Source organism: Onychostoma macrolepis, chromosome 03, assembly GCF_012432095.1.
Source record: "Onychostoma macrolepis isolate SWU-2019 chromosome 03, ASM1243209v1, whole genome shotgun sequence".
Classification (NCBI taxonomy): Eukaryota; Metazoa; Chordata; class Actinopteri; order Cypriniformes; family Cyprinidae; genus Onychostoma; species Onychostoma macrolepis.
This window is the reverse complement of record NC_081157.1, coordinates 46,676,840-46,699,112: the sequence shown is the minus strand read 5'-3', so window position 1 is coordinate 46,699,112 and position 22,273 is coordinate 46,676,840. Positions and strand designations below refer to the sequence as shown.

Here is a 22,273-nt window from a genome sequence, read left to right as displayed (position 1 = left end):
TCAAACGCGTTTAAATCTCTCGACGTTTATCGCGTGTATAGTGTAGGAAGCATATTATTTTGAGCATGTTCATTTTTAGAATTGAAAACTGGGATGCAAAGTAAAACACACCATATTTTGGGCTAAAATAGCACAACGACTGTCACAACGACTGTGATTGGTCAATCCTGACCAGCGGTGAGTAAAGTAACACTTTTCACGTGACGGTCCGCAAAAACATCTGATTCCGTTAAACAACTGCCTTATAAGTTTTAAAGAAAAACGAACACTGAACATGCTGAATCAAAAAAAATGCATTGACCCGTTTTTAAGAAAAATATGCTTAAACCTCAGTTAGTTTGTTGGCATTTTATTGTGTCCTTGTGTTTTGGGAAAGGTTTGAGTCAGATTACAGTGGCCTTGAATTCGCTCCAAGCATTGCAGTATCTCTACAAGAATTTGAACAACTGTGAGAAACATGTTCATAGGGGATGTTACACTCGCGCCTCTCTCTTTCAAATTACTAATGATTGAATTTCCCAACAAAATCAATGCCATATATACGATGAATTTGCTCAATGTGTGATTCTAAACAATTTTTTTTTTAAATACATAAATAGTGTCTTTATGGTTTGTATGTGGTAATACAGTAAAGCCAAAAATAATAAATAAATAAATAAATCCACGCTAAACAAAATAATATACGAACTACAAATCCCATGAACCCTTGCGCGTCTACGCCATTTACGTCATCAGAACGAGCGGGAGGAAGAAACTGGAACATCTCTGCACCCAGAAAATCATATTAAACAACACCTGTAAGTACAAACGGAACATTTATATGCTAAGTTTGTTCCGGAAACGAGTGTCGATATAGTGTCTGTAAACAGGCTGCGTCGCTTGAACCGTGTGTTGCGTGCTGATCCTGCGTCAGTGTTAATCTGAAAACACATGTTCATTTACTCACTCAGACATTCATGTAAACATACACACTTGACTTTAGGGGTGAACTATTAATAATACACTATTAAGAATATTTAACCTTTTAACACGCAAAGTAGGTTGTGGGGTGAATTTATCAGCGCGGTTTAATTAATATTAATAAATTATATATATTTAATTGCTAATTTACATTCTTAATAATAGTAAATATAACAATATGATATTAGTAAAAGTATATGAATTAATTGTAATAATGAAGTGGGTTTGATTCTAATGTGTCTAATGTTATTTTTATGATTCACCAGAACTTTCTTTGTCTGTTTAGCAGAAGAGATGCAGTCAAGTTAAACTCTTGTGTGTTTATGTATTTTCTTCAGTTGGTGTCAAGATGGCATCAGATGATGTGGCAAATCTCGCCGACTCATTGGCCAAAACTCAAGTCGATGAGGGCGAGCTCAGTTATAAAGGACAAGGCCTTAAACTGGACAACGCTCAGTCTGGTGAGCTGACGATGATCTCCTAATTTCGCATGTTTATGAAAGAGTACCAGAGCTAATGCTGTGTTGTGTGCAGCGGAGAAGATGGGGAAGGAGATCGAGGAGTTTGACGGTCTGCGTGCGCTCAGACTGGAGGGAAACACCATCGGCGTGGAGGCAGCGCAGACCATCGCTAAAGCCCTGGAGAAGAAGAGCGACCTGCAGGTGCACGTGCCAGATCATCTGGACTTGTTCCCTAAACACAGCCTAAAACAGGAGTTCTCAACTGAGCTTAAAGGCAGCAGAAAAAAAAAAAACAGTGCTAAATCAAGTAATTTAATGCACCCAGTCATGCATCGAAATGACAGAAAAATAAACCAGTTTATCTAATTCTAAAAGGCACGAGAAGCCAAATTACATGTATTCTGTTGTTGATGTGAAAGACATTGTCAACACAAACGCTACAGTATTTTTTCCACAAATTTATCTGTCATTCGATGCAATTAAGAGACAGATGTCAGCATGGACAGTTTGTGCAACATCATTAAAAAAAACATGAACAAATATGACCGAGACTTGCAGCGAGATAAAACTACATTTGTGTTGAACACAAATTCGACACAATGATGAATAAAAATTATGAGATGGGGAAATAAAATGAGAAATTATATTTCAGTGCATTATCTTGCAAAACTTTAATGCTTGCACAAGAATCTTTGGATTTGGAAGTAATTTGAATATAGATAAAAATAAATAATAGTAATAATTTCAAGTTTAAATATGTTGGTAACGCTTTAACAGTAAGGTCTTATTTGTTAACATGGATTAATAGTGAGCTATATATTTATTTAATGTAGCAGTATATATATATATATATATATATATATATATATATATATATATATATATATATATATATATATATATATAACAGTATTTAACTAATAATTAATATTTAAGTATCGTTGTTAGTGTTAGTTAATAAAAATATTAATGTGGGTTCACAGTGCATTGAGTTGAGATTAACATTAACTAATAAACACTGTATAAGATTTTTTCATTGTTCATGTTAACTAATGTTATCAAACAAAACCTTATTGCAGTCTTACCATATAATATTTCCTCCCATTATATATTTTCCATCACCATATATATATATAGTGTGTTTTGCGCATTGAATTATTGGCTGCCAAGAGCAAGAAACCACATTTAGTTGATAATCTAATGTTGGCGAAACACATTGTCATATAGTGATGTTAAATTTAGAAACAAATTAAACCATGTTCTTTAGCTCTGTTGTTTTTCTCTCATGTTAGTGCTGCCACTGGAGCGACATGTTTACCGGCCGCCTGCGAGCTGAGATTCCTCCAGCGCTGGTAAGATGGACACTGAGTGATTTCATTCTACATCTTTTAGAGCAAAGACTTTTATAAACTCTTCATCAAACCCAGTGTGCTCATAGTTAGTAGTCGTGACCATAACAGACCGTTTAATGCTGGTAAACGTCGCCTCTACAGGTTTCTCTGGGCGACGCGTTAATCATGGCTGGAGCTCGGCTCAAGGTTCTGGATCTGAGCGATAACGCTTTCGGACCCGATGGCGTGAAAGGCATTGAGAAGCTGCTGAAGAGCACCGCCTGCCACACGCTGCAGGAAGTGCGTCTGAACAACTGTGGAATGGGCATCGGAGGAGGAAAGGTGGGCGGGGTTTATGATACTGATGTCATCATGTCCTGAAAAAGTGGGCGTCACTGTTGTGCTCTATTATATTATCAATTTATTTCTTTTGAAATTTGGTGTTACCTGCTTCTGTAGATCCTGGCGGCGGCTCTGACGGTGTGTCATAAGGAGTCGAGTGCCATCGGCGCCCCCTTGCAGCTGAAGGTGTTCATCGCAGGCAGGAACAGACTGGAGAACGATGGAGCCACAGCGCTGGCGCAGGCCTTTCAGGTGCTGAACCATACGAGAAATGACCTTTGTTATTTGGTCCATTGTAGATGTAGTTGGGTTTCCCTCAGCTGATTTATCCTTTGGTGTTAGTTCATTGCCTTATCTTCTCCATTCGTTCAATGGTGTTGTTTTATCTTCTCCATTGGTCCACTGGTGTTGGTCCATTATGTTGTCTTCTCCATTACTCATTGCTTTAAAGTCTATTGGTCCATTGCTTTATTTTCTCCATTGGTCCACAGGTATTGGTCCAGTGGCTCATTGCTTTATCTCCTCCAGGGGTCCATTGGCCCACTGCTTTATTTTCTCCAATGGAGAGATAAAGCAATGGACCAACACCAGTGGACCAATGGAAAAATGAAGCAATGGATCAATGGAGTAGATAAAGCAATGGAGTGCACTGGTGTTGGTCCATTGGTCCATTGCTTCATCTTCTCCACTGGTCCATGGTTGTATCTTCTCCATTGGTGCACTGGTGTTGGTCCATTGGTCCATTGCTTCATCTTCTCCATTGATCTAATGTCGTTGGTTTATCTTCTCAGTTGATTGGCAGTCTGGAGGAAGTGCACATGCCCCAGAACGGCATCAATCACCCAGGAGTCACAGCTTTAGCCACAGCAATGCAACACAACCCACAACTGCGAGTCCTGAACCTCAACGACAACACTTTCACCAAGAGAGGAGCGATTGCCATGGCACAGGTACACTGGAAAACAGATACTGCAGTTTAGCTGCAAAATCTGTTATTATATTTATTATAGAAGAGCTGTATGACATCAACGGCAAAATACAAAAATTGAGCTGTTAAAAATTATTCAACGTTAACTATTTAATTTGGATGTTTTCTTTTCACTAGTATGAAAGAAGAAATGTTAAGAAAGGAAAATAGCCCAAAATTGATCAGTGAATGAAAACTGATGTATTTTTTTCCTTTAGTTTCTTGCCTTCATTTCAAAGGTGTTTCTCTCTTTCTTAGGCATTGAAACACCTGCGCAATGTGCAGGTGATAAATTTTGGCGACTGTCTTGTTCGGTCTGAAGGAGCCAGTGCCATAGCAGAGACCCTGAAAGAAGGACTGCCGATACTCAAGGTACTGATAGGTGATCAATATTTATGCTATGTAGTTTTGGAAAAAGAGCTTTAACTGGTGATGTGAAAAAAGCTGAATCAGTAAACATGCTCATCTTTCTCTCACTAGGAGCTGAATCTGTCTTTTGGGGAAATCACAGAGGATGCTGCGTTGGAAGTGGCTCGATCCGTACAGCATAAAGATCAGTTTGAAAAACTCGACCTGAATGGTACAAACACACATAAAAACAGAAAAGCATCACAGCATTGTCAGGATTTATCTGCAAACATCTGAACAGCCAGCAATAGTTAATAATGCGCTGGTGAGCCAAGTTTGGAGCTCGAAAAGATGGTGATGAACAGGTTATAAACCTGGGACAGTCTTTAAAAGACATTTAAGATTTAGTTATGATTAAACATTGTCAAGGCTGTGTATTTGCCACAGCCACTTTGCCACTGAGCCTGGTCAGTACCTGTATGGGAGACCTCCTGGGAAAACTAGGTTGCTGTTAGAAGAGGTGTTAGTGAGGCCAGCAGGGGGTGCTCATCCTGTGGTCTGTGTGGGTCCTAATGCCCCAGTATAGTGATGGGGACACTATACTGTAAAAAAGCACCGTCTTTCAGATGAGACGTTAAACTGAGGTCCTGACTCTCTGTGGTCATTAAAAATCCCATGACACTCATCGTAAAGAGTAGGGGTGTAACCCCGGTGTCCTGGCCAAATTCCCTCCACTGGCCCTTATCAATCATGGCCTCCTAATAATCCCCATCCACTTGATTGGCTCTATCTCTCTCTCCTCTCCACCTGTAGCTGGTGTGTGGTGAGCGCACTGGCGCCGTTGTCCTGTGGCTGCTGCACACTGGTGGTGGTTGAGGAGAGACCCCCCCACATGATTGTAAAGCGCTTTGGGTATATAGCAATACACAATAAAAGCGCTATATAAATGCTTCATTCATTCATTCATATTTGTCTAGTTGCTTGGAAAGTTAACGCATTGCTATTAATCATCTAATACATAACACTGTTTAAATATGTTAAAATACACTAATAGTGATAAAGAAATCACTGTGGCTTATTCTAGTTAACAACACTAAAAACATTTTTTATTAAAATAAAATAAATGTTCATTGAAGTTAGAACCAGCTAGTTTCCAAAGAAATAACATTTTTATTTAGTTTAACGATGTACTAAAATAACTGAAGCTGAAATTTAAATAAAAACTATATACATGTATGTACTAAAATAATAAAAAATGACATAAAAGCAACAAAAATATGAATAAAGTATTAATTAATAAAGTATTAATAAAACTATATTACTATCTCAAAGGTAAGACTGGTTACAGAGTTATAATTGTAAACTACTAATAATAAAACAATTTTTGGTGAAATAAAGAGGAAATAAAATATAAATATTAGATGAATAACTTAAAATGAAAATTGAACGTTTTAAGTTGAAACACTAAAATTATTAATTGGAAATAAATAAATACTAAAACTACAACTGAAATAAAGAACAAATTAAAAATTAAATAGTAATATAAAAAGCTAATAAAAAGACAGAGGCACAACAAAATGACAAAAAAATTAACTAAAATTCAAATGAAAACTGAAAGCATGAAAATAAAAGTTTCAAAAATATTATATATTAAAACTAAAAAGGTTAATAAAAACTGTAATAGTATATAAATAATACTAAAACAATGTCACTGACATAAACTTGTGTAATTAAAAAAATACACACTGCAGCAACATTTACATACACATCCACATCATACATTTCATTGTGTTTGTGTTTAGGTAACAGTTTAGGTGAAGAAGGCTGTGAAAATCTGCGAGAGGTGATGGAGAACATGAACATGGCAGACAAACTGGGCTCTCTGAGGTATCAAACACACCCCGAACAAAAAAACTAGATTTCGACATTCATGACAGTTCAGCACATTTAAAATTCTCTTCATCTTAATGCAAAAAAGAGATATTTTTAATCCTTTACCTGATTTGCATGAGCTTTCAGTTCTCACATGATTTCGTGTGAATGGAGCGTAATTCCTTCTCATGTCACAGTGATGACGAGGGAGAACCTGAGGAAGATGACGATGAAGATGAGGAGGACGACGACGATGATGATGAAGATGTGGAGGAGGAAGAGGAAGAGGAGGAGGAAGACGAAGAGGAAGAGGAGGGAGAAGGAGAGGAAGAAAAGAGTGAATTAAACCAGGTTTGATCAAATCATCAATTCTTCCCGTTTGAAGCACAATTCAAATCAGCATTACAGAAAACATAAGTGAGAACAAAATAAATGTGTGTCTGTTTCCATAGTTCTCAACGCCGCCTTCAGCGCCTCGTACTCCAGACGTCTCGTCTTTCCTGAGCTTTCCATCTCCAGACAAACTCCTGCGACTCGGCGCAAAGAGAAGCATCCTCATCCAGCAGCAGGTCCGTCTTTTCAGCTTGTGACTTTTACAATCTTTTATATTAATTTCAGGGTTTCTGTGGTTAAAAAAAAGTTTTAACTCGCCCTTCTGCAGTTTAAGGCCTGAAAACGGTCTTAAATCGAGCAGAAAGTCTTAAATTCACAAATTAGAGGGATTAAATATTGCATGCACTGCAAAAATATGAATATTTTCCAATGCAAATATCTAAACAAGATAAATTTACTTGATATGCAAAATAAACACATGGAGTCTTGTTTTCTGAGAAACTGAACAAAATTAAGCGAGTTTATGCTTAAAACAAGAACAAATATCTGCCAGTGAGGTCAGAAAATGTGCTTTCCCTTTGAATTCAGTTGATTTTTTTGGAGCCCAGTGGCAGATATTTGTTCTTATTTTAATCCCAAACTCATTTTGATCATTTTACCATTTCTTAAAGGGATAGTTCATTCAAAAATGAAAATTTGACGTTTATCTGTTTACCCCCAGGGCATCCAAGATGTAGGTGACTGTTTCTTCAGTAGAACACAAACGAAGATTTTTAACTCAAACCGTTGCAGTCTGTTAGTCATAAAATGGCAGTCAATGGTACCCATGGCTTTGAGAGAAAAAAAAAATACACAGACAAAACCAAATTAAACCCTGCGGCTCGTGACGATACATTGAGGTCTAAAGACACTAAACAATCGGTTTGTGCAAGAAACAGAACAGTATTTATATAGTTTTTTTTACCTCTGATCCGCCGCCTGGTCCAACTGTCCCGAGCGCGTTCACAACATCCGGCGCGTGTATGTGACTGTTTGTTTATTTTTTCTTAAAGTCATTTTGTTTTCTCAAGTAAATGTATTTTGATTTAGGAATCTTTAGACATTTGCACTGGAAAGCAAGACAGAAATACTGAGGAAGAACAGCACTTTTTGGCCGTGTGATCAGATGGATGAAACAAGAAGCGTCTACCAATGCGCTAAAAAATCAACCTAATTCAAAGAATTAAAAACTAGTTTTTATACCTCATTGACACTTATTTGTTCTTGTTTGAAGCATACACACAATTTTGTTCAATTTCTGAGAGCACCTCTTTTTACTTTGAGATCATTCTGTGGTAAATACAGACTTAAAATCATAACATGAAACTGTTAAATACCCATGATACTGTTTTTAAAATCAAATCTTTGCATATCTATGTCAGGAAACACTGGCATATAACAATGTCCTGGAGGGAAAAAAAAAAAATTAATCTTAGAAAATAAAGCGCATACATAAACCCAAACAAGAAATATAACAGTTAACAATTATCGAATAAGCATGTGTCCTACATACTGTCCTAAACTCCTGAAACATTGGTGTCTCATATTTTAGAGCAGTCACTACAATTTGGGAACAAAAGAAATCATATCTGTATGTATGTGTGAAAATATTACAGACTGTAAATGTTACAGATTACAGTTACAATTATTTTGTAATTAAATGATGTAATTCAGTGCTGAGCGTCTGCGTGTTTTCCGCAGGTGGACGTGTCGGATGTGAGTAAGACAGTGGAAGCGTTTCTGAAGATCTCATCTGTGTATAAGGACGACGACGCCGAGGTGAAATCAGCCGTGCTGGAGAGTGTCGGTGAGATGAACATCCGTCGGACGGCTGCTGGACGATCTGAGACGTCTGACTGATTCTCGTGTGTCTGTGTTTTAGACGCAGTGCTGAGCAAAGCCTTCCTCGCATCCTCCTTCCAGGGCTTGAGTTTTATGTCGTCGATGCTGGTGATGCTCGGTCTGTTGAAGGTACAAATGTTTAACGCATTCAGACTGGGAGCGAAAACTGAGCTAATCTGTTCGCTAATAGATTTTACATATAGTTTGTTTCACTTGGAAGTATCATGTAACTATGAATGCCATTTCATGTACCAATGAGGGCATGATTATGGTGCTGCGAAATCAGGATTACATTATTGCCACATTCTCTAAAGCATTTTTATCAGCATGGTTCTCTTGTTCTCCGTATGTTTAGCTAACCATTCTATGAAATCTGTGCATGAAACAGCTTGAAATTATACTGAACTTTTTCCCCAAATGTTTTGATGTCAGATATTGCAAACAACCCTCTTTCTCAAATATGAAGGTGTAAATTTTAATGCAGATCATTTAAACTATATGAGTGGGGGGACTGTAAGCATGCTATTATAGCATATAAAACATGTTTAAAAAGCCTTCATGCTTATTTTTAAGATTAAAAATAATGATTTTTAAAAAATAAATATAGTTAGGTTTCTGCAAGTTTTATAGAAGTAAATTTAAGATTTTATTAAGAACTAATTAAAGAAAATTTAAGGAATAAATTAAAGGGAGCCCAATACATCAAATTAGTTCATCATTATCTAATCATTTGTAAATGATTTATAACTTAATCTACAAAGCATATATAAAAATATTAACATATCAATTATTAATAATTTATGAACATATAGACATGTTTTGTAAAAGATTAATCAATCATATATATGATTTACAACTGAACGTTATTATAAAGTGTTACCTAAATTTCTTGATTTAAAGCTGAAGTCCGTAACTTTTTTTGTCCTGAATCACTACGGTACACCTGTAACAAGTGTTTATATTCTGACTATTTAGACTGGTTCGGGTAGGTACCGCTGCGGAGTAGCCCAGTACCTGTGCGATTCGTTATAGACATAAACGGAGAGAAGTAGCTCCGGCTACAATGTTCTTCGGCAGCGGCTATTTGGATTCTTAATTAGATCTTATTAATTAGATTCTATTTAAACTAAGTGCAAATAGCATATTTTCTTAGCGCGAGATGTTATTTGCACTAAGTGAAAATTGCTATAGATTCTATTTACACTGTTAAAATAGCAAGAGTTTCTGCTATTTATATACTACTTATTGAAAATAGTGTCAATTATCTGCACCTCAGTATTGTAGTACATTTTAAAACAGTACGCAATAATAATGTATTGAGTGTAAATTATGGTTTTAATTTAAATTATTAAATGGATGCCACCTTATTGGGACAAAGCCCTCCCTACACCTACCCTAACCATACCCGATACTATTTTCAAATTTTTGATTATTTCCTTCATGCTGGTTCGGACTCGGGTCGATCTCGTCACAATGCACGCGCCTTACCATCTACACCACTGAAACTGATGTAAAATGAGCGTTTTCAGTGTTGACTGTTCCAATCCACACGTTGGTGGGTGGAATTAGTGTAAATAGCCTTTGCCAACAAGGTGGGCTATTTGCACTTAGTGTAAATAGACACTCGGATGTTCTTCCGGAACACGCACGCAGTTATGTTTATTAACTGCTAGAGCGCCAAAAGTTACAAATGTTTGGACAAATACTAACAAAGATGTTCATTTTTGTAGTGCTCCAATTTTAAGACCTTTTTAGGGATTCATTTGTGGCAGGGCAAATTACCACAATTGGTTTCATCACTCACCATGTCTAGAACTGTTGCGCCTGATGGTGGAAAGCGCGTTTTGATGTCCCTCTCTCTCTCTGTAGAGTGAAGACAAGCTGAAGCCGGTGAAGGTCGTCCCAGGACATCTACAGTGTTTGGAGCATGCAGTGAAACAGAGTTATTTCCCTCGAGAACACATCGCTGTGCTGAACGTTTTCATGGCCAGGTAACCCAACAAACCGAAGTGTTTACATTCATGAACTTTTTTTGTTATTAACAGTGTTATGTGATGTGTTTGATTATTGTATATACAGGCCAAATAAGTCGCTGGAGCCATGCAGCAGTGCTCGAGATCGCCTAAAATCCACCCTGCAGAAACTCACACCTGAGAGCTGAACAATTCTGAAACACACTTGCATCTGATTGTTAATATTAAAGTGTCATAACATGTCTTGAAACCTCACCTGACTTCCTGCCTAGTTTATCTTCCATCTAAGCCAACCTTCAGATTTATAAAAACAATCTTTAACATGGAAAAGTTCTTAACGCTGGGTTATATACATTATTTCAGAAGTGAGGGGGACAGAAAGGTCAAATGTAATACTGGTTTATTGTAACTAGGGGTGGGCGATATATATAACAGTAGTTATTTTTGCTTTGAATAAAAGTTCCTATGACATATACATTTTTGACACCATTTCATAAAGCTCGCAAACATCGTAAAAAAAAAAAAAAAAAAAAAGATTAACGGCCTGACTGAGGGGACTAACTGATAGTTTGATTTATTCACAAAATTAACTTTATATACAACCCAAATTCCGTAAATGTTGGGACGATTTTTTAAATTTGAATAAAATGAAAACTAAAAGAATTTCAAATCACATGAGCCAATATTTTATTCACAATAGAACATAGAGAACATAAATGTTTAAACAGAGAAATTTTACACTTTTATGCACAAAATGAGCTCATTTCAAATTTGATGCCTGCTACAGGTCTCAAAATAGTTGGGACAGGGGCATGTTTACCATGGTGTAGCATCTCCTCTTTGAAGACGTCTGGGCATCGAGGTTATGAGTTTCTGGAGTTTAGGTGTTGGAATTTGGTCCCATTCTTACCTGATATAGGTTTCCAGCTGCTAAAGAGTTCGTGGTCGTCTTTGACGTATTTTTTGTTTAATGATGCACCAAATGTTCTCTATAGGTGAAAGTCAGCACCCGGACTCTTCTGCTACGAAGCCATGCTATTGTAATAGCTGCAGTATTTGGTTTTTGCATTGTCCTGCTGAAATACTCAAGGCCTTCCCTGAAAAAGACGTCATCTGAAGGGGAGCATATGTTGCTCTAAAACCTTTATATACCTTTGAGCAGTCATAGTGCCATCCAAAACATACAAGCTGACGATACCGTATGCCAGTGGTCGGCAACAGTTTTTTTAAAAGTCGGAGCGTCCTGGTTTTCACTCGCTCCACCAGCGCTCCATCCTGAGTACAATTCATGCCAACAGCCCGTAAAATAACTGCATATTTAGCAAGAATTCACATGTTAAACGTATTTAGCTAGCTTGATAGAGAAGGATCACTCAAATCAGAAAGAATGTGAAGGCTATGATAGTTCTCAAGGAATTTGTTTGTTCCTTCTAGATACGCTTTCAGCTGAAAATATTCAGTGATTTAAACAAGTACTACAACACTTATTCACACGCAATCATTCTCTTAATAATGCATTCAAACAAATGTAATCTTACAATGCTACTTCATCTGTATCCAATTTCGAATCAGCAGAAATCTGTAAGAAATGCATTGATCCGTTAAGTTATTTTCATCACAAAGTAAATTTGCACTGCAAAAAGTAGCAATTATACCATTAATGCTGACAACCATGTTATTAGCTCATGTGGTAGGAAAAAAAGTTTGCACACCCAATAAGCCACGTTGAAACTTTTTTTAATATACGTTATGAACAGAACTGTGATATTTCAAACATACTGAAATACTTTTCATGAGATAGTGAAGGCAGAGCGGTGTTTCTGATATCAGTGAGCAAGGAGTGGAGCAGGAAATGGTGAACCCGGAGCGGAGTGATTATTAAATGCTCGGAGCGTGTAGGGGAAATTGTTGGTGCTCCACTCCGCTCACATACTCTGCCGGACACCGCCACACAAATGTGGCTTTTTGTTAATGACTATCCTACTACAGGATTTAACACAGAGTAACAGCTCACTACCAGTTACAAAAGACACTGTAACAGTCTGTCAGGCAATTGTAGTTGTATTTTTTATCAATTAATTTCTTAAATTATCCTTTGACTATGTTCTGGCCCGCCATCTAGTGGCAAAATGTTTTTTTGGCCCGATGTCAAACTTACTTGCCAACCTCTGCCGTATACACTTATGCACCCCCATACCATCAGAGATGCTGGCTTTTGAATTGAATGCTGATAACACGCTGGAAGGTCTCCCTCCTCTTTAGCCCGGAGGACACGGTGTCTGTGATTTCCAACAAGAATGTCAAATTTGGACTCGTCTGACCATAGAACACTTTTCCACTTTGAAACAGTCCATTTTAAATGAGCCTTGGTCCACAGGACACGACAGCACTTCTGGACAATGTTCACATATGGCTTTCTTTTTACACTATAGAGCTTTAGTTGGCATCTGCAGATGGCACTGCAGATTGTGTTTACAGACAGTGGTTTCTGGAAGTATTCCTGGGCCCATTTAGTAATGTCAATGACAGAATCATGCCAGTGAGTGATGCAGTGTCATCAGAGGGCCCGAACAAAGGTCTTCGGCCTTGTCCCTTACGCACAGAGATTTCTCCAGTTTATCTGAATCTTTTGATGATGTTATGCACTGTAGATGATGAGATTTGCAAAGCCTTTGCTATTTGACGTCAAGGAACGTTGTTATTAAAAGTATTCCACAATCTTTTTATGCACTCTTTCACAGATTGGAGAGCCTCTGCCCATCTTTACTTCTGAGAGACTCTGCCTCTCTAAGACATCCCTTTTATAGCTAATCATGATACAGACCTGGGCCGTATTCTTAAAGATTCTAAGAATCCTCTCAGTGAGCTACTAATTTAGCTTAAAAATTTCTAACTAGGGGTCTTAGCTTAAAAGTGATTCAGGACCAATCTGAGAGCAACTCTGAGCGAGGAAAAGACAAAAACTTTTATCTTAGTGAGGAGGCGGGGCTGACCACATTGCTAGCTATGACACAGTCTTTTGAAGACTGTGATTGGTTGGTTGTCCAAGGAGGAAATAAAAGAGCGCTTTTAAGAGTAGGGTTTATTTTAAGCCTTCACTTTGAAATTACAGGCGTAATTTTTCCTGTTTTACCGTACTCTCTCTCTCTCTCTCACATACACACACACACACATTATATTATGTATATATATTCTTTATTTTTTATTTACCATGCTGTCATACTTAACATATTTTATAGGAAATGAACAGCGACATCACTTGAACTGCAGGTAATGGGTTATAGTATTTTCAGACATAAATGCAAAACTGTACAAAGTAGGCCCAAGATTATATAAGTCCACTAATTGTCTTGTAGCGATTTGTTTGAACCAAACAACAAACATATAAAAAATAAATGAAACCATTTCCTTGATTAACCCAACATGAGAAGTCACAAAGTAATCAAAAGGTTCATCAAATTCAATAAAAGCCAAGAATAATTTGATTTACAAATAATCACACCACATCTACATTTTCTACATACACAAGTGATTATCAGTTCCCACTCCCCACAAAACAACTGTTTTTCCGATCAATCTGATAAGACGCTATCATATCTGAGGTCATTAGAAGTACCAAAGGTGGCACAGAAATAATTCTGAAGTGGCATTTAGATGTTTAATGCTGATCACTTACACAGCTATTACAACTTTAAAAGTGATGTGACATGGCCAAGTATGGTTACCCATACTTGGAATTTGTGCTCTGCATTTAACCCATCCAGTGCACACACACCCGGAGCAGTGGGCAGCCATTTATGCTGTGACACCCGGGAGCAGTTGGGGGTTCAGTGCCTTGCTCAAGAACACCTCAGTCATGGTATTGAAGGTGGAAGAGAGCGCTGTACATTCACTCCCTCCCAAATTCAATAATGAAATGCCTTTAACTGAAAATTGAAAATTGAGTGTTTAATCTTATCATTATACATTACTGACACTCTATCCTCCAATTTGATACTGTTAAGTGCTTTGACACAATCTGTATTGTAAAAGCGCTATATAAATAAAGGTGACTTGACTTGACTCCCCCCACCTACAATCCCTGCTGGACCTGAGACTCAAGCTCGCAACCTTTAGGTTATGAGTCCGACTCTCTAACCATTAGGCCACAACTTCCCTGTTTTTAAAGTCGTTTTTTCACAACTATATGCTTTGATACTAGAGCCATTATATCTTTACATAAAAGTTTGAGCAGGATCAGAGCAGACTTGGCTTGGCTATGTAAGAACTCAACTGTGTAAATGACACAGTTTTGCGGTTGAGTAGAGACCTAATCCAAACCCAGCATAGAGCGGCTGAGTGAATGTGGTCTGGACTCTGTGGATGAGACTCATTGTGTCAGAGACGCTGTAGAAGGACAAAATCCCTGCGCTGTGATCCACATACACTCCTATTCTATGGCTGTACACTACAGGGAGATTAGTGTTGATGTTGTTGTGACTAAATGAGAACCTCGAGGGAGAAGAGAACAATATCCAGGATTGATTATTAGATCCAAATGCACACTCCAAACTCTTTCCCTTTCTCCTGATGCTCTTATATGCCACTGTTATATACACACCTGCACTACCGCTGTACTCGACCTCCCAGTAACAGCGTCCAGTCACACTCTCTATACACAACGCCTGAGCGTAATCAAATCTCTCTGGATGATTAGGATAATTGTAGTATGTGTTGGTGTAAGTGATCACTCTGTTGCCGTCAGACAGGTGGAGACAAGGATGCACCGTGTTTGGATCCAGAGTGAGCTGACGGAAATCTAATGGATACAAAAACAATATTTTAGAAACTGACATAAAACCAAGCACAGCTTACTTGCAGTCTAGAAAACTGGTTTGAAATGGTTTCAGTTCACACCAGATTGGAGTTTATGTGCTGCCCCAAAGAACACACAAAGATTGAATGGAGAAATTGAAATATGCCCAATATGGCATTTTTAAATTCATGCACTAGTAAAGGAAGTCCCGCCTTCAAAATTAAACAACCAATCAGCGATGTCGTCGCTTGGATGTTAACGCTTCTGAACACTATGGGAAGTATGCTATTCCAAATGCAGCCATAGTTGGAAACTAGAGATGTCATAACAGTTGTAAAGCGGTTGGCATCATGATACTTGCCCTTGGCGTTTACTCTACACTGCACATGTATAACTGCTATAGAAAAGTATTAACGTGTTTGTGTGGGTTTTTCTAGTAACTTACATTGTAGGAACTCCTGCTTGGTGTCATATTCAGGAGTCTGAATGACCTGGATGGTTTTCACTACAGACATCAAAACACATCTGCAGTTTAATTATCATGTCAGCAGGAAATTAAACTTATATATGCCGCATTTTTTATATCCAATTAAATTTATTTCATTTATGAGACCAAATTAATATTTACCTGTTCCAGAAATGTTTTCTATAGTCTCTCTGGAGAACTGCTGCAGTTTGTCTCTGAGTTGAGAGACGGATTTCAATACATTGTCAAAAGACAGATGAGAATTGACAATGAGGCTGTCTGTAGATCCAGAGAAAGAGACAGATGACAAACTCTACAAAGACAAAAACACAGTAAACACTCCCTGTAAATACAGTAGCTGGTTAAAGTCCTCAGTGTTCGAGTAGTTCTCTATTACCTGAAGGAAATGAATATAATCATCTGTGTGTGATATCTGCTTCAGCTCAGCTTCTGTCCTCTTCAGCTCATTGATTTCTTGCTCCAGTCGCTCCAGTCGTTCTTCAGCTCGACTCACTGCAGCTCTTTCCTGATCTCTGATCAGCTGCGTCACCTCAGAGCGACGTTTCTCAATGGAGCGAATGAGCTCAGTGAAGATCCTCTCACTGTCCTCCACTGCTGTCTGTGCAGAATGCTGTTAGAGACACACATCACAATCAGCTCATCCACTCATGATTCTCATTGACAGAGTGGAGAAGTGTCGTAAAGTAATAGTTCACCCAAAAATTCACTGTCATCCTAATTTTATGTCTTTCACTCACCGAATGGCTTTCTCTCTTCTGGAACACAAAGATGCTTGGTTGAATGTCCAAGCTGTTTTTTTCGTTCCATACAACGAAAGTGGTCAGTGATTTTTACATGCATAAAAAGTATTATAAAGGTACCATTAAAAATACTTGTGCAATAAATTCAAGGCCTTCTAAAGCCATACAATTGTTTTGTGTCAAGAACTAACTGATTTTCACTGAAAATATCACATTCTTTTTGGTCATCAAAAAAATTACTGTCCACTTTTGATGTATTGAAAAAGGCAGCTCAGACTTTCTTCTTTACGTCGCATAATGCTCTTTAAAGAAAGAATAGATTTCAAATAAAACTATGGCAGGATTTCCCATCCTTTTCTAGCTGTCAACAGTTTCTCTTTCTCACCTTATGAGACTCCACAGCTTCTCTCAGCTCCTGAAGATCTTTCTCTCTCTTCTGGATTCTCAGATGAATTTTCTTCTTCGTCTCCTCCAAATGCGCCTGTATGAAACACAAATACTGATAAACCTGAGAAAAGGTTTTCTGGTTTTCCATGTTAATGTAAGTTGATGTTCTAACGAGCCTAATAACTCTACTGTGTTTGTTTTAGATTTCTTCATCCTTATTTCATGCACAAACACAGTTTGGCCATCAGTGACCTTAAAGTTCAGAAACTTTGTGAGATACTCTCAAATTCAGAATGACTGTAATGGGCTAGATTACATTTATGCTTGTAACTGAGGGTCAAGTTTGAATGTAATATTAAGTGAATAGTACAATCCTAATACATCACCAAGATTAACTGTAAAAGTCTTTCGATTAATACCTGTTTCTCTGTTCTCGCTGCTGCAGTTGATACAGTGTCGTGATTTTTGTGTTCATCCACCAAACACATCATGCATATACATCGCTGGTCAGTACGGCAGTACATTTCCAGCATTTTATCATGTTGAGGGCAGATCATCTCCTGCAGGCGTCCAGTGGTGTCCATCAAGTTATGTCCTTTGCCTCTGAAGAGATTCTCGTGCTGTTCAAGGTGAATTTGACAGTAAGAGTTCCGGCACTCCCGACATGTCTTCACAGCTATCTGTTTAATTCCAGAGCAGGCGTCGCACTGAACATCTCCAGATCCGGTGTGATGATGAGCAGGAACCGGTGGAGGAACAGGAGCAGCTTGGAGTCTCATCTTCTTGAGTTTCTCCACCATTTGAGCAAACACCACATTCTTACCCAAAAATGGTCTTGGACTGAAGGTCTGTCTGCACTGAGGACATCTGTAGATTCCTTTCCGATCCTCCTGATTCCAGATTCCTGAGATGCAGCTCATACAGTAACTGTGTCCACAGGGAATCGTCACTGGGTCCTTGAGGAGATCCAGACACACTGGACAAATGAATTCGTCCTGATCCACTAAAATACTGGCTTCCGCCATTTCACTGTACGAACAGACAGACAGACACGTTATGCTCTCTAGCTCAACGGGCAAGTTACTTGTTGTATGAACTGGAAAGCTGATACATCTTTCTGACGACATGCTTGAGAAACCGGTTTTTCTGAGTGGCTTACTGAAACTGAGTAGATTTTTAGATAACTAAATGATTCCAGTTTTAATTGGCCAAAATGTTAAAATACTCTGAACTGACCATCATTGTATTATTACTGATTTCCATACTCTTACTAACTACCTTGCGGCACATTACAAATTGACCACAATATCATAACTGGATCATGATCAACTTGTTGCATTAAAAAAAAAAAAAAAACATGACAAAGAAAACATTCAATGTGCAATTTAACATATTACGTTCATGTTCTAGGCTGATCTGCTTGCCTGAGTAGCCATCATCAGTAGGTGTATATAGAATTGTAACTTTTAATAGGGCATGTTAAGTATTTTTCACATTGAATGCTGTAGAATGTACAGCTATTTTAATGATTGAAATACTGTGGCAGGTGCTGTATATTTTTGTTGTTGCTGTTGCTTGTCTGCATTACTGAAACATTATCATCTTTTCAAATCTCATCCAACCACATTCCTGAATCCCAACATAAAGTTCAAGTTCTGCATAAATGCATTTTAGTCAAAAAAGGGCAAGAACTTGTACCCAAAATAAAACATTTTACAAAATGCCTGGTAAGCAGAATATTCTTTTTAGCACAATTGTGGGACATTTCATTTAGGTTTTAAATTAACATACTGTACAATCAAACATTTGAGAGCAATGTTTCAAAAATGTAAAGAAAATTCTAGATTTCAACCAGCTTAACACATTTTTTGTACATTGTTTTTAAATTCCAAACAGAAAAAAAGTGATTATTAAAAATAAATTGTGAATGTAAATGTTTCTCCTGGAAAACTTAAACTGACTAGATGACTAGCAGCATATAGATATCAAGACACTTGTAATTCAATAGTGCTATATGAAAATGCTATATGTTGTATAAAAATTTTGAAAGCCAAACAAGTTACATCACAAAAACAAACAAACAAAAAAAAAACTGCTTCCATTATCAATTGAGGTCAAGAGTTTACATCCCCCTTTCAGAATCTGAAAAAAAAAAAAAAAATTATTTTACCAAAATAAGAGGGAACATACAAAATGCATGTTATTGTTTATTTAGTATTGACCTGAATAAGATACTTCACAGAAAAGATGTTTACATATAGTCCACAAGAGAAAATAATAGTTCAATTTATAAAAATGATCTGGTTCAAAAGTTTACATCCCCTTGATTCTTAATACTGTGTTGTTTCCTGAATGATCCACAGCTGTGTTTTTTTTTGTTTGTTTGTTTAGGTTTTTTGTTTAGTGATAGTAGTTCATGAATCCCTTGTTTAAACTGCCTGCTGTTCTTGAATGAATTAAGAGCCAGAAGGGAGACGGGGTGAAAACTTTTTTAATTTGAAGATCAGGGTAAACTTATTTTGTCTTCTGGGAAACATGTAAGTATCTTCTGTAGCCTCTGAAGGGCAGAACTTAATGGGGAAAAAAAGAAAGAAAAAAAAACCTATTTAGGCACAATAAGAAAAATGTACACATCTCCATTCAAAAGTTTTCACCCAGTTTAAAACTTTTGAACCGGGTCATTTTTATAAATTTAACTATTATTTTCTCTTGTGGACTATATGTAAACATCTTTTATGTGAAATATCTTATTCAGGTCACTACTGAATAAACAATAATATGCATTTTGATCCCTCTTATTTTGGTAAAATAATCAGAATCAGAATCAGAATGAGCTTTATTGCCAGGTATGTTTACACATACGAGGAATTTGTTTTCGTGACAGAAGTTTCCACAGTGCAACATAATGACAGTGACAGAAAAAACCCCACAGATAATAAAAGAATAAAAATAGAACAAGTAAATAGTGAATTACTGACAATTGTATGTACAGGTATATTACAATAGACAGTTTTGTATGTCCAGGTATATTATGTGCAAATTTGAAATGTAGACTAAGTATGTGTGTTAGATAAATAAGTGCATAAGTGTATAAATAGTGTGTGTTCCACAATTATTGTCAGGTGTTCATGAGATGGATTGCCTGAGGGAAGAAACTGTTCCTGTGCTGGTCGTTCTGGTGCTCAGAGCTCTGTAGCGTCGACCAGACGGCAACAGTTCAAAGAGGACGTGTGCTGGATGCGAGGGGTCCAGAGTGATTTTGCCAGCCCTTTTGCTCACTCTGGATAAGTACAGTTCGTGGAGAGTGGGGAGGCTTGTACCAATATCCGCTCAGCAGTCCGGACTACCCTCCGTAGACTTCTGAGGTCAGATTTGGTAGCTGAGCTGAACCAGACAGTTATTGAAGCGCAGAGGACGAATTCAGTGATGGTGGAGTAGGCAGGTTGAACTTCCTCAGCTTGCAAAGGAAGTACAACCTCTGCTGGACCTTTTTAACAATGAAGTCAATGTGAGTGTCCTACTTCAGGTCCTGGGAGATGGTGGTGTCCAGGAATCTGAATGACTCCACTGTTGTTACAGTGCTGTTGATGATGGTGAGTGGAGGGAGAGCAGGGGAGTTTCTCCTGAAGTCCACGATCATCTCCACTGTTTTGAGCGTGTTGCGCTCCAGGTTGTTAAGACTGCACCAGACAGCCAGCTCCTTAACCTCCTGTCTGTAGGCAGACTCGTCACCGTGCTGAATGAGGCTGATAAGTGTGGTGTCGTCTGCAAACTTCAGGAGCTTGACACAGGAGTCTTTAGATGTGCAGTTGTTGGTGTAGAGGGAGAAGAGCAGTGGGGAGAGAAGGCAGCCTTGAGGAGTTCCAGTGCTGATGGTGCGGGTGCTGGATGTGAGTTTGCCCAGCCTCACTAGCTGCTGCCTGTCTGTCAGGAAGCTGTTGATCCACTGACAGACGGAGGTGGGCACGGAGAGCTGAGTTAGTTTGGGCAGGAGGAGGTTTGGGATGATAGTGTTAAAAGCTGAGCTGAAGTCCACAAACAGGATCCTCACATAAGTCCCTGGTCTGTCTAGATGTTGCAGAACATAATGTAGTCCGATATTGTCCGCAGACGATGCTAAATAAAACATTTTGCAGATTCTAAAAGAGGGATGTAAACTTTTGACCTCAATTGTACTCATACTTATCTGATGAGAAGCTTTACTCTTATTATACCTGTGATAATTAAATGTTCGTTATATTTATGATTGGGAAAGCCCCATGACATCTTACTGATACAGATTTATCATGTGATGACAAAATAATCTGTAGAGTGTCTGCATAATTTAATTCACCAGATAGTACAGTTTCACTGATGAATCATCATCTAATCCAAACACAGCATATCGGCTGAGTGAATGTGGTCTGGACTCTGTGGATGAGGCTCATTGTGTCAGAGACGCTGTAGAAGGACAAAATCCCTGCGCTGTGATCAACATACACTCCTGTTCTATTACTGGACACTACAGGGAGATTAGTCTCTATGTTATTGTGCCAGAACGAGCAATAGTCTGGAAATAGCCAGGATTGATCATTACATCCAGCTGCACTCGGAGGACCCTCTTCCTCCCTGCTGATGCTCTTGTACGTAATGAGCCATCACCACTCCACTCCACCTCCCAGTAACAGCATCCAGTCACACTCTCTCTACACAATGCCTCGGACCAACAATCAAATCTGTCTGGATGATCAGGATACTGCTGATCTGTGTCAGTGCCAGTAATCACCGTGTTTTCTTCAGACAGACAGAGCCAATTATGCACTGAGTTCAGATCCAGAGTCAAGAGATGAGAATCTGATGGAGATAAACACATAATCACTCATGACTTCACATCATTAAGATAACACATTAGCTGGCTCTATTTTCATTAATAAAGTTGGGACATGCATCTCTCTCTGACTTGTAAAATCTTGAATCAAACCTCAATCCGTTTCATAATGCAATTGGTTTTCATTATCGGTTTCATCAATTATTTGTTGAAGCACAGATTTTTTAGACCAGTTTTTCATAGTGACTCACATTATAGGAACTCCTCTCTTGTGTCATAATCAGGAGAGACAATGACCTGGACACATTTCACTATGAACACCAAAGAACATCTGTGCATCAGTGGAAGCACTTTAATTCTCATGTCACCAAGAAATTAAACTACAACTATTTCATATTTAATGAATGATGCTCCATGTTTTTTTTTTTTTTTCTGAGAATAAATTAGTATTCACCTCTTCCAGATGTTTTCTATAGTTTCTCTGGAGAACTGCTGCAGTTTGTCTCTGAGTTGAAAGATGGATTTCACTACAAAAGAGAGATCAGAACTGACAATGATGCCACTTGTAAATCCAGAGAGAGACAGACAG

The 22,273-nt window shown here is 38.0% G+C and overlaps 2 protein-coding genes across 3 annotated transcripts; one reads left to right on the top strand and one right to left on the bottom strand.

Annotated features, from left to right (window-relative positions):
- The first annotated feature begins 42 nt into the window (after window positions 1-42).
- rangap1a (RAN GTPase activating protein 1a) lies at window positions 43-10,723 on the top strand. Of its 2 annotated transcripts, none has more exons than XM_058769244.1 (16): window positions 43-177; window positions 1,299-1,421; window positions 1,495-1,622; window positions 2,714-2,773; window positions 2,915-3,094; window positions 3,212-3,346; window positions 3,886-4,044; window positions 4,320-4,433; window positions 4,542-4,641; window positions 6,212-6,296; window positions 6,479-6,632; window positions 6,734-6,850; window positions 8,355-8,460; window positions 8,536-8,624; window positions 10,365-10,486; window positions 10,575-10,723. In XM_058769244.1, the coding sequence occupies exons 2-16, from the start codon at window positions 1,310-1,312 to the stop codon at window positions 10,654-10,656; spliced, it is 1,743 nt and encodes a 580-aa protein (XP_058625227.1). In that variant the 5' UTR covers window positions 43-177; window positions 1,299-1,309; the 3' UTR covers window positions 10,657-10,723. The 2 variants fall into 2 exon arrangements, with proteins under 2 accessions (XP_058625227.1, XP_058625226.1); XM_058769243.1 differs by lacking the exon at window positions 43-177 and adding an exon at window positions 287-797.
- A 2,960-nt stretch (window positions 10,724-13,683) lies between these two features.
- LOC131536361 (E3 ubiquitin/ISG15 ligase TRIM25-like) lies at window positions 13,684-18,639 on the bottom strand. The gene is made up of 6 exons (XM_058769242.1): window positions 17,297-18,639; window positions 16,876-16,971; window positions 16,127-16,360; window positions 15,892-16,042; window positions 15,709-15,768; window positions 13,684-15,266 (listed from the first exon to the last, which is right to left on the bottom strand). The coding sequence occupies exons 1-6, from the start codon at window positions 18,002-18,004 to the stop codon at window positions 14,737-14,739; spliced, it is 1,779 nt and encodes a 592-aa protein (XP_058625225.1). The 5' UTR covers window positions 18,005-18,639; the 3' UTR covers window positions 13,684-14,736.
- Between the last annotated feature and the right edge of the window lie 3,634 nt (window positions 18,640-22,273).

Bases quoted from the DNA above. Each gene is read 5' to 3' on its own strand.
- LOC131536361 (XM_058769242.1), bottom strand. From the start codon at position 18,004: ATGTCGTCAGAAAGATGTATCAGCTTTCCAGTTCATACAACAAGTAAC. The intron at 16,972-17,296 runs GTATTAATCGAA...TGTTTCATACAG, and splicing joins CAGCGAGAACAGAGAAACAG to GCGCATTTGGAGGAGACGAA. The intron at 16,043-16,126 runs GTAATAGAGAAC...TTGTCTTTGTAG, and splicing joins ATTATATTCATTTCCTTCAG to AGTTTGTCATCTGTCTCTTT.
- rangap1a (XM_058769244.1), top strand. From the start codon at position 1,310: ATGGCATCAGATGATGTGGCAAATCTCGCCGACTCATTGGCCAAAACT. The intron at 4,045-4,319 runs GTACACTGGAAA...TCTCTTTCTTAG, and splicing joins GAGCGATTGCCATGGCACAG to GCATTGAAACACCTGCGCAA. The intron at 4,434-4,541 runs GTACTGATAGGT...TTCTCTCACTAG, and splicing joins AAGGACTGCCGATACTCAAG to GAGCTGAATCTGTCTTTTGG.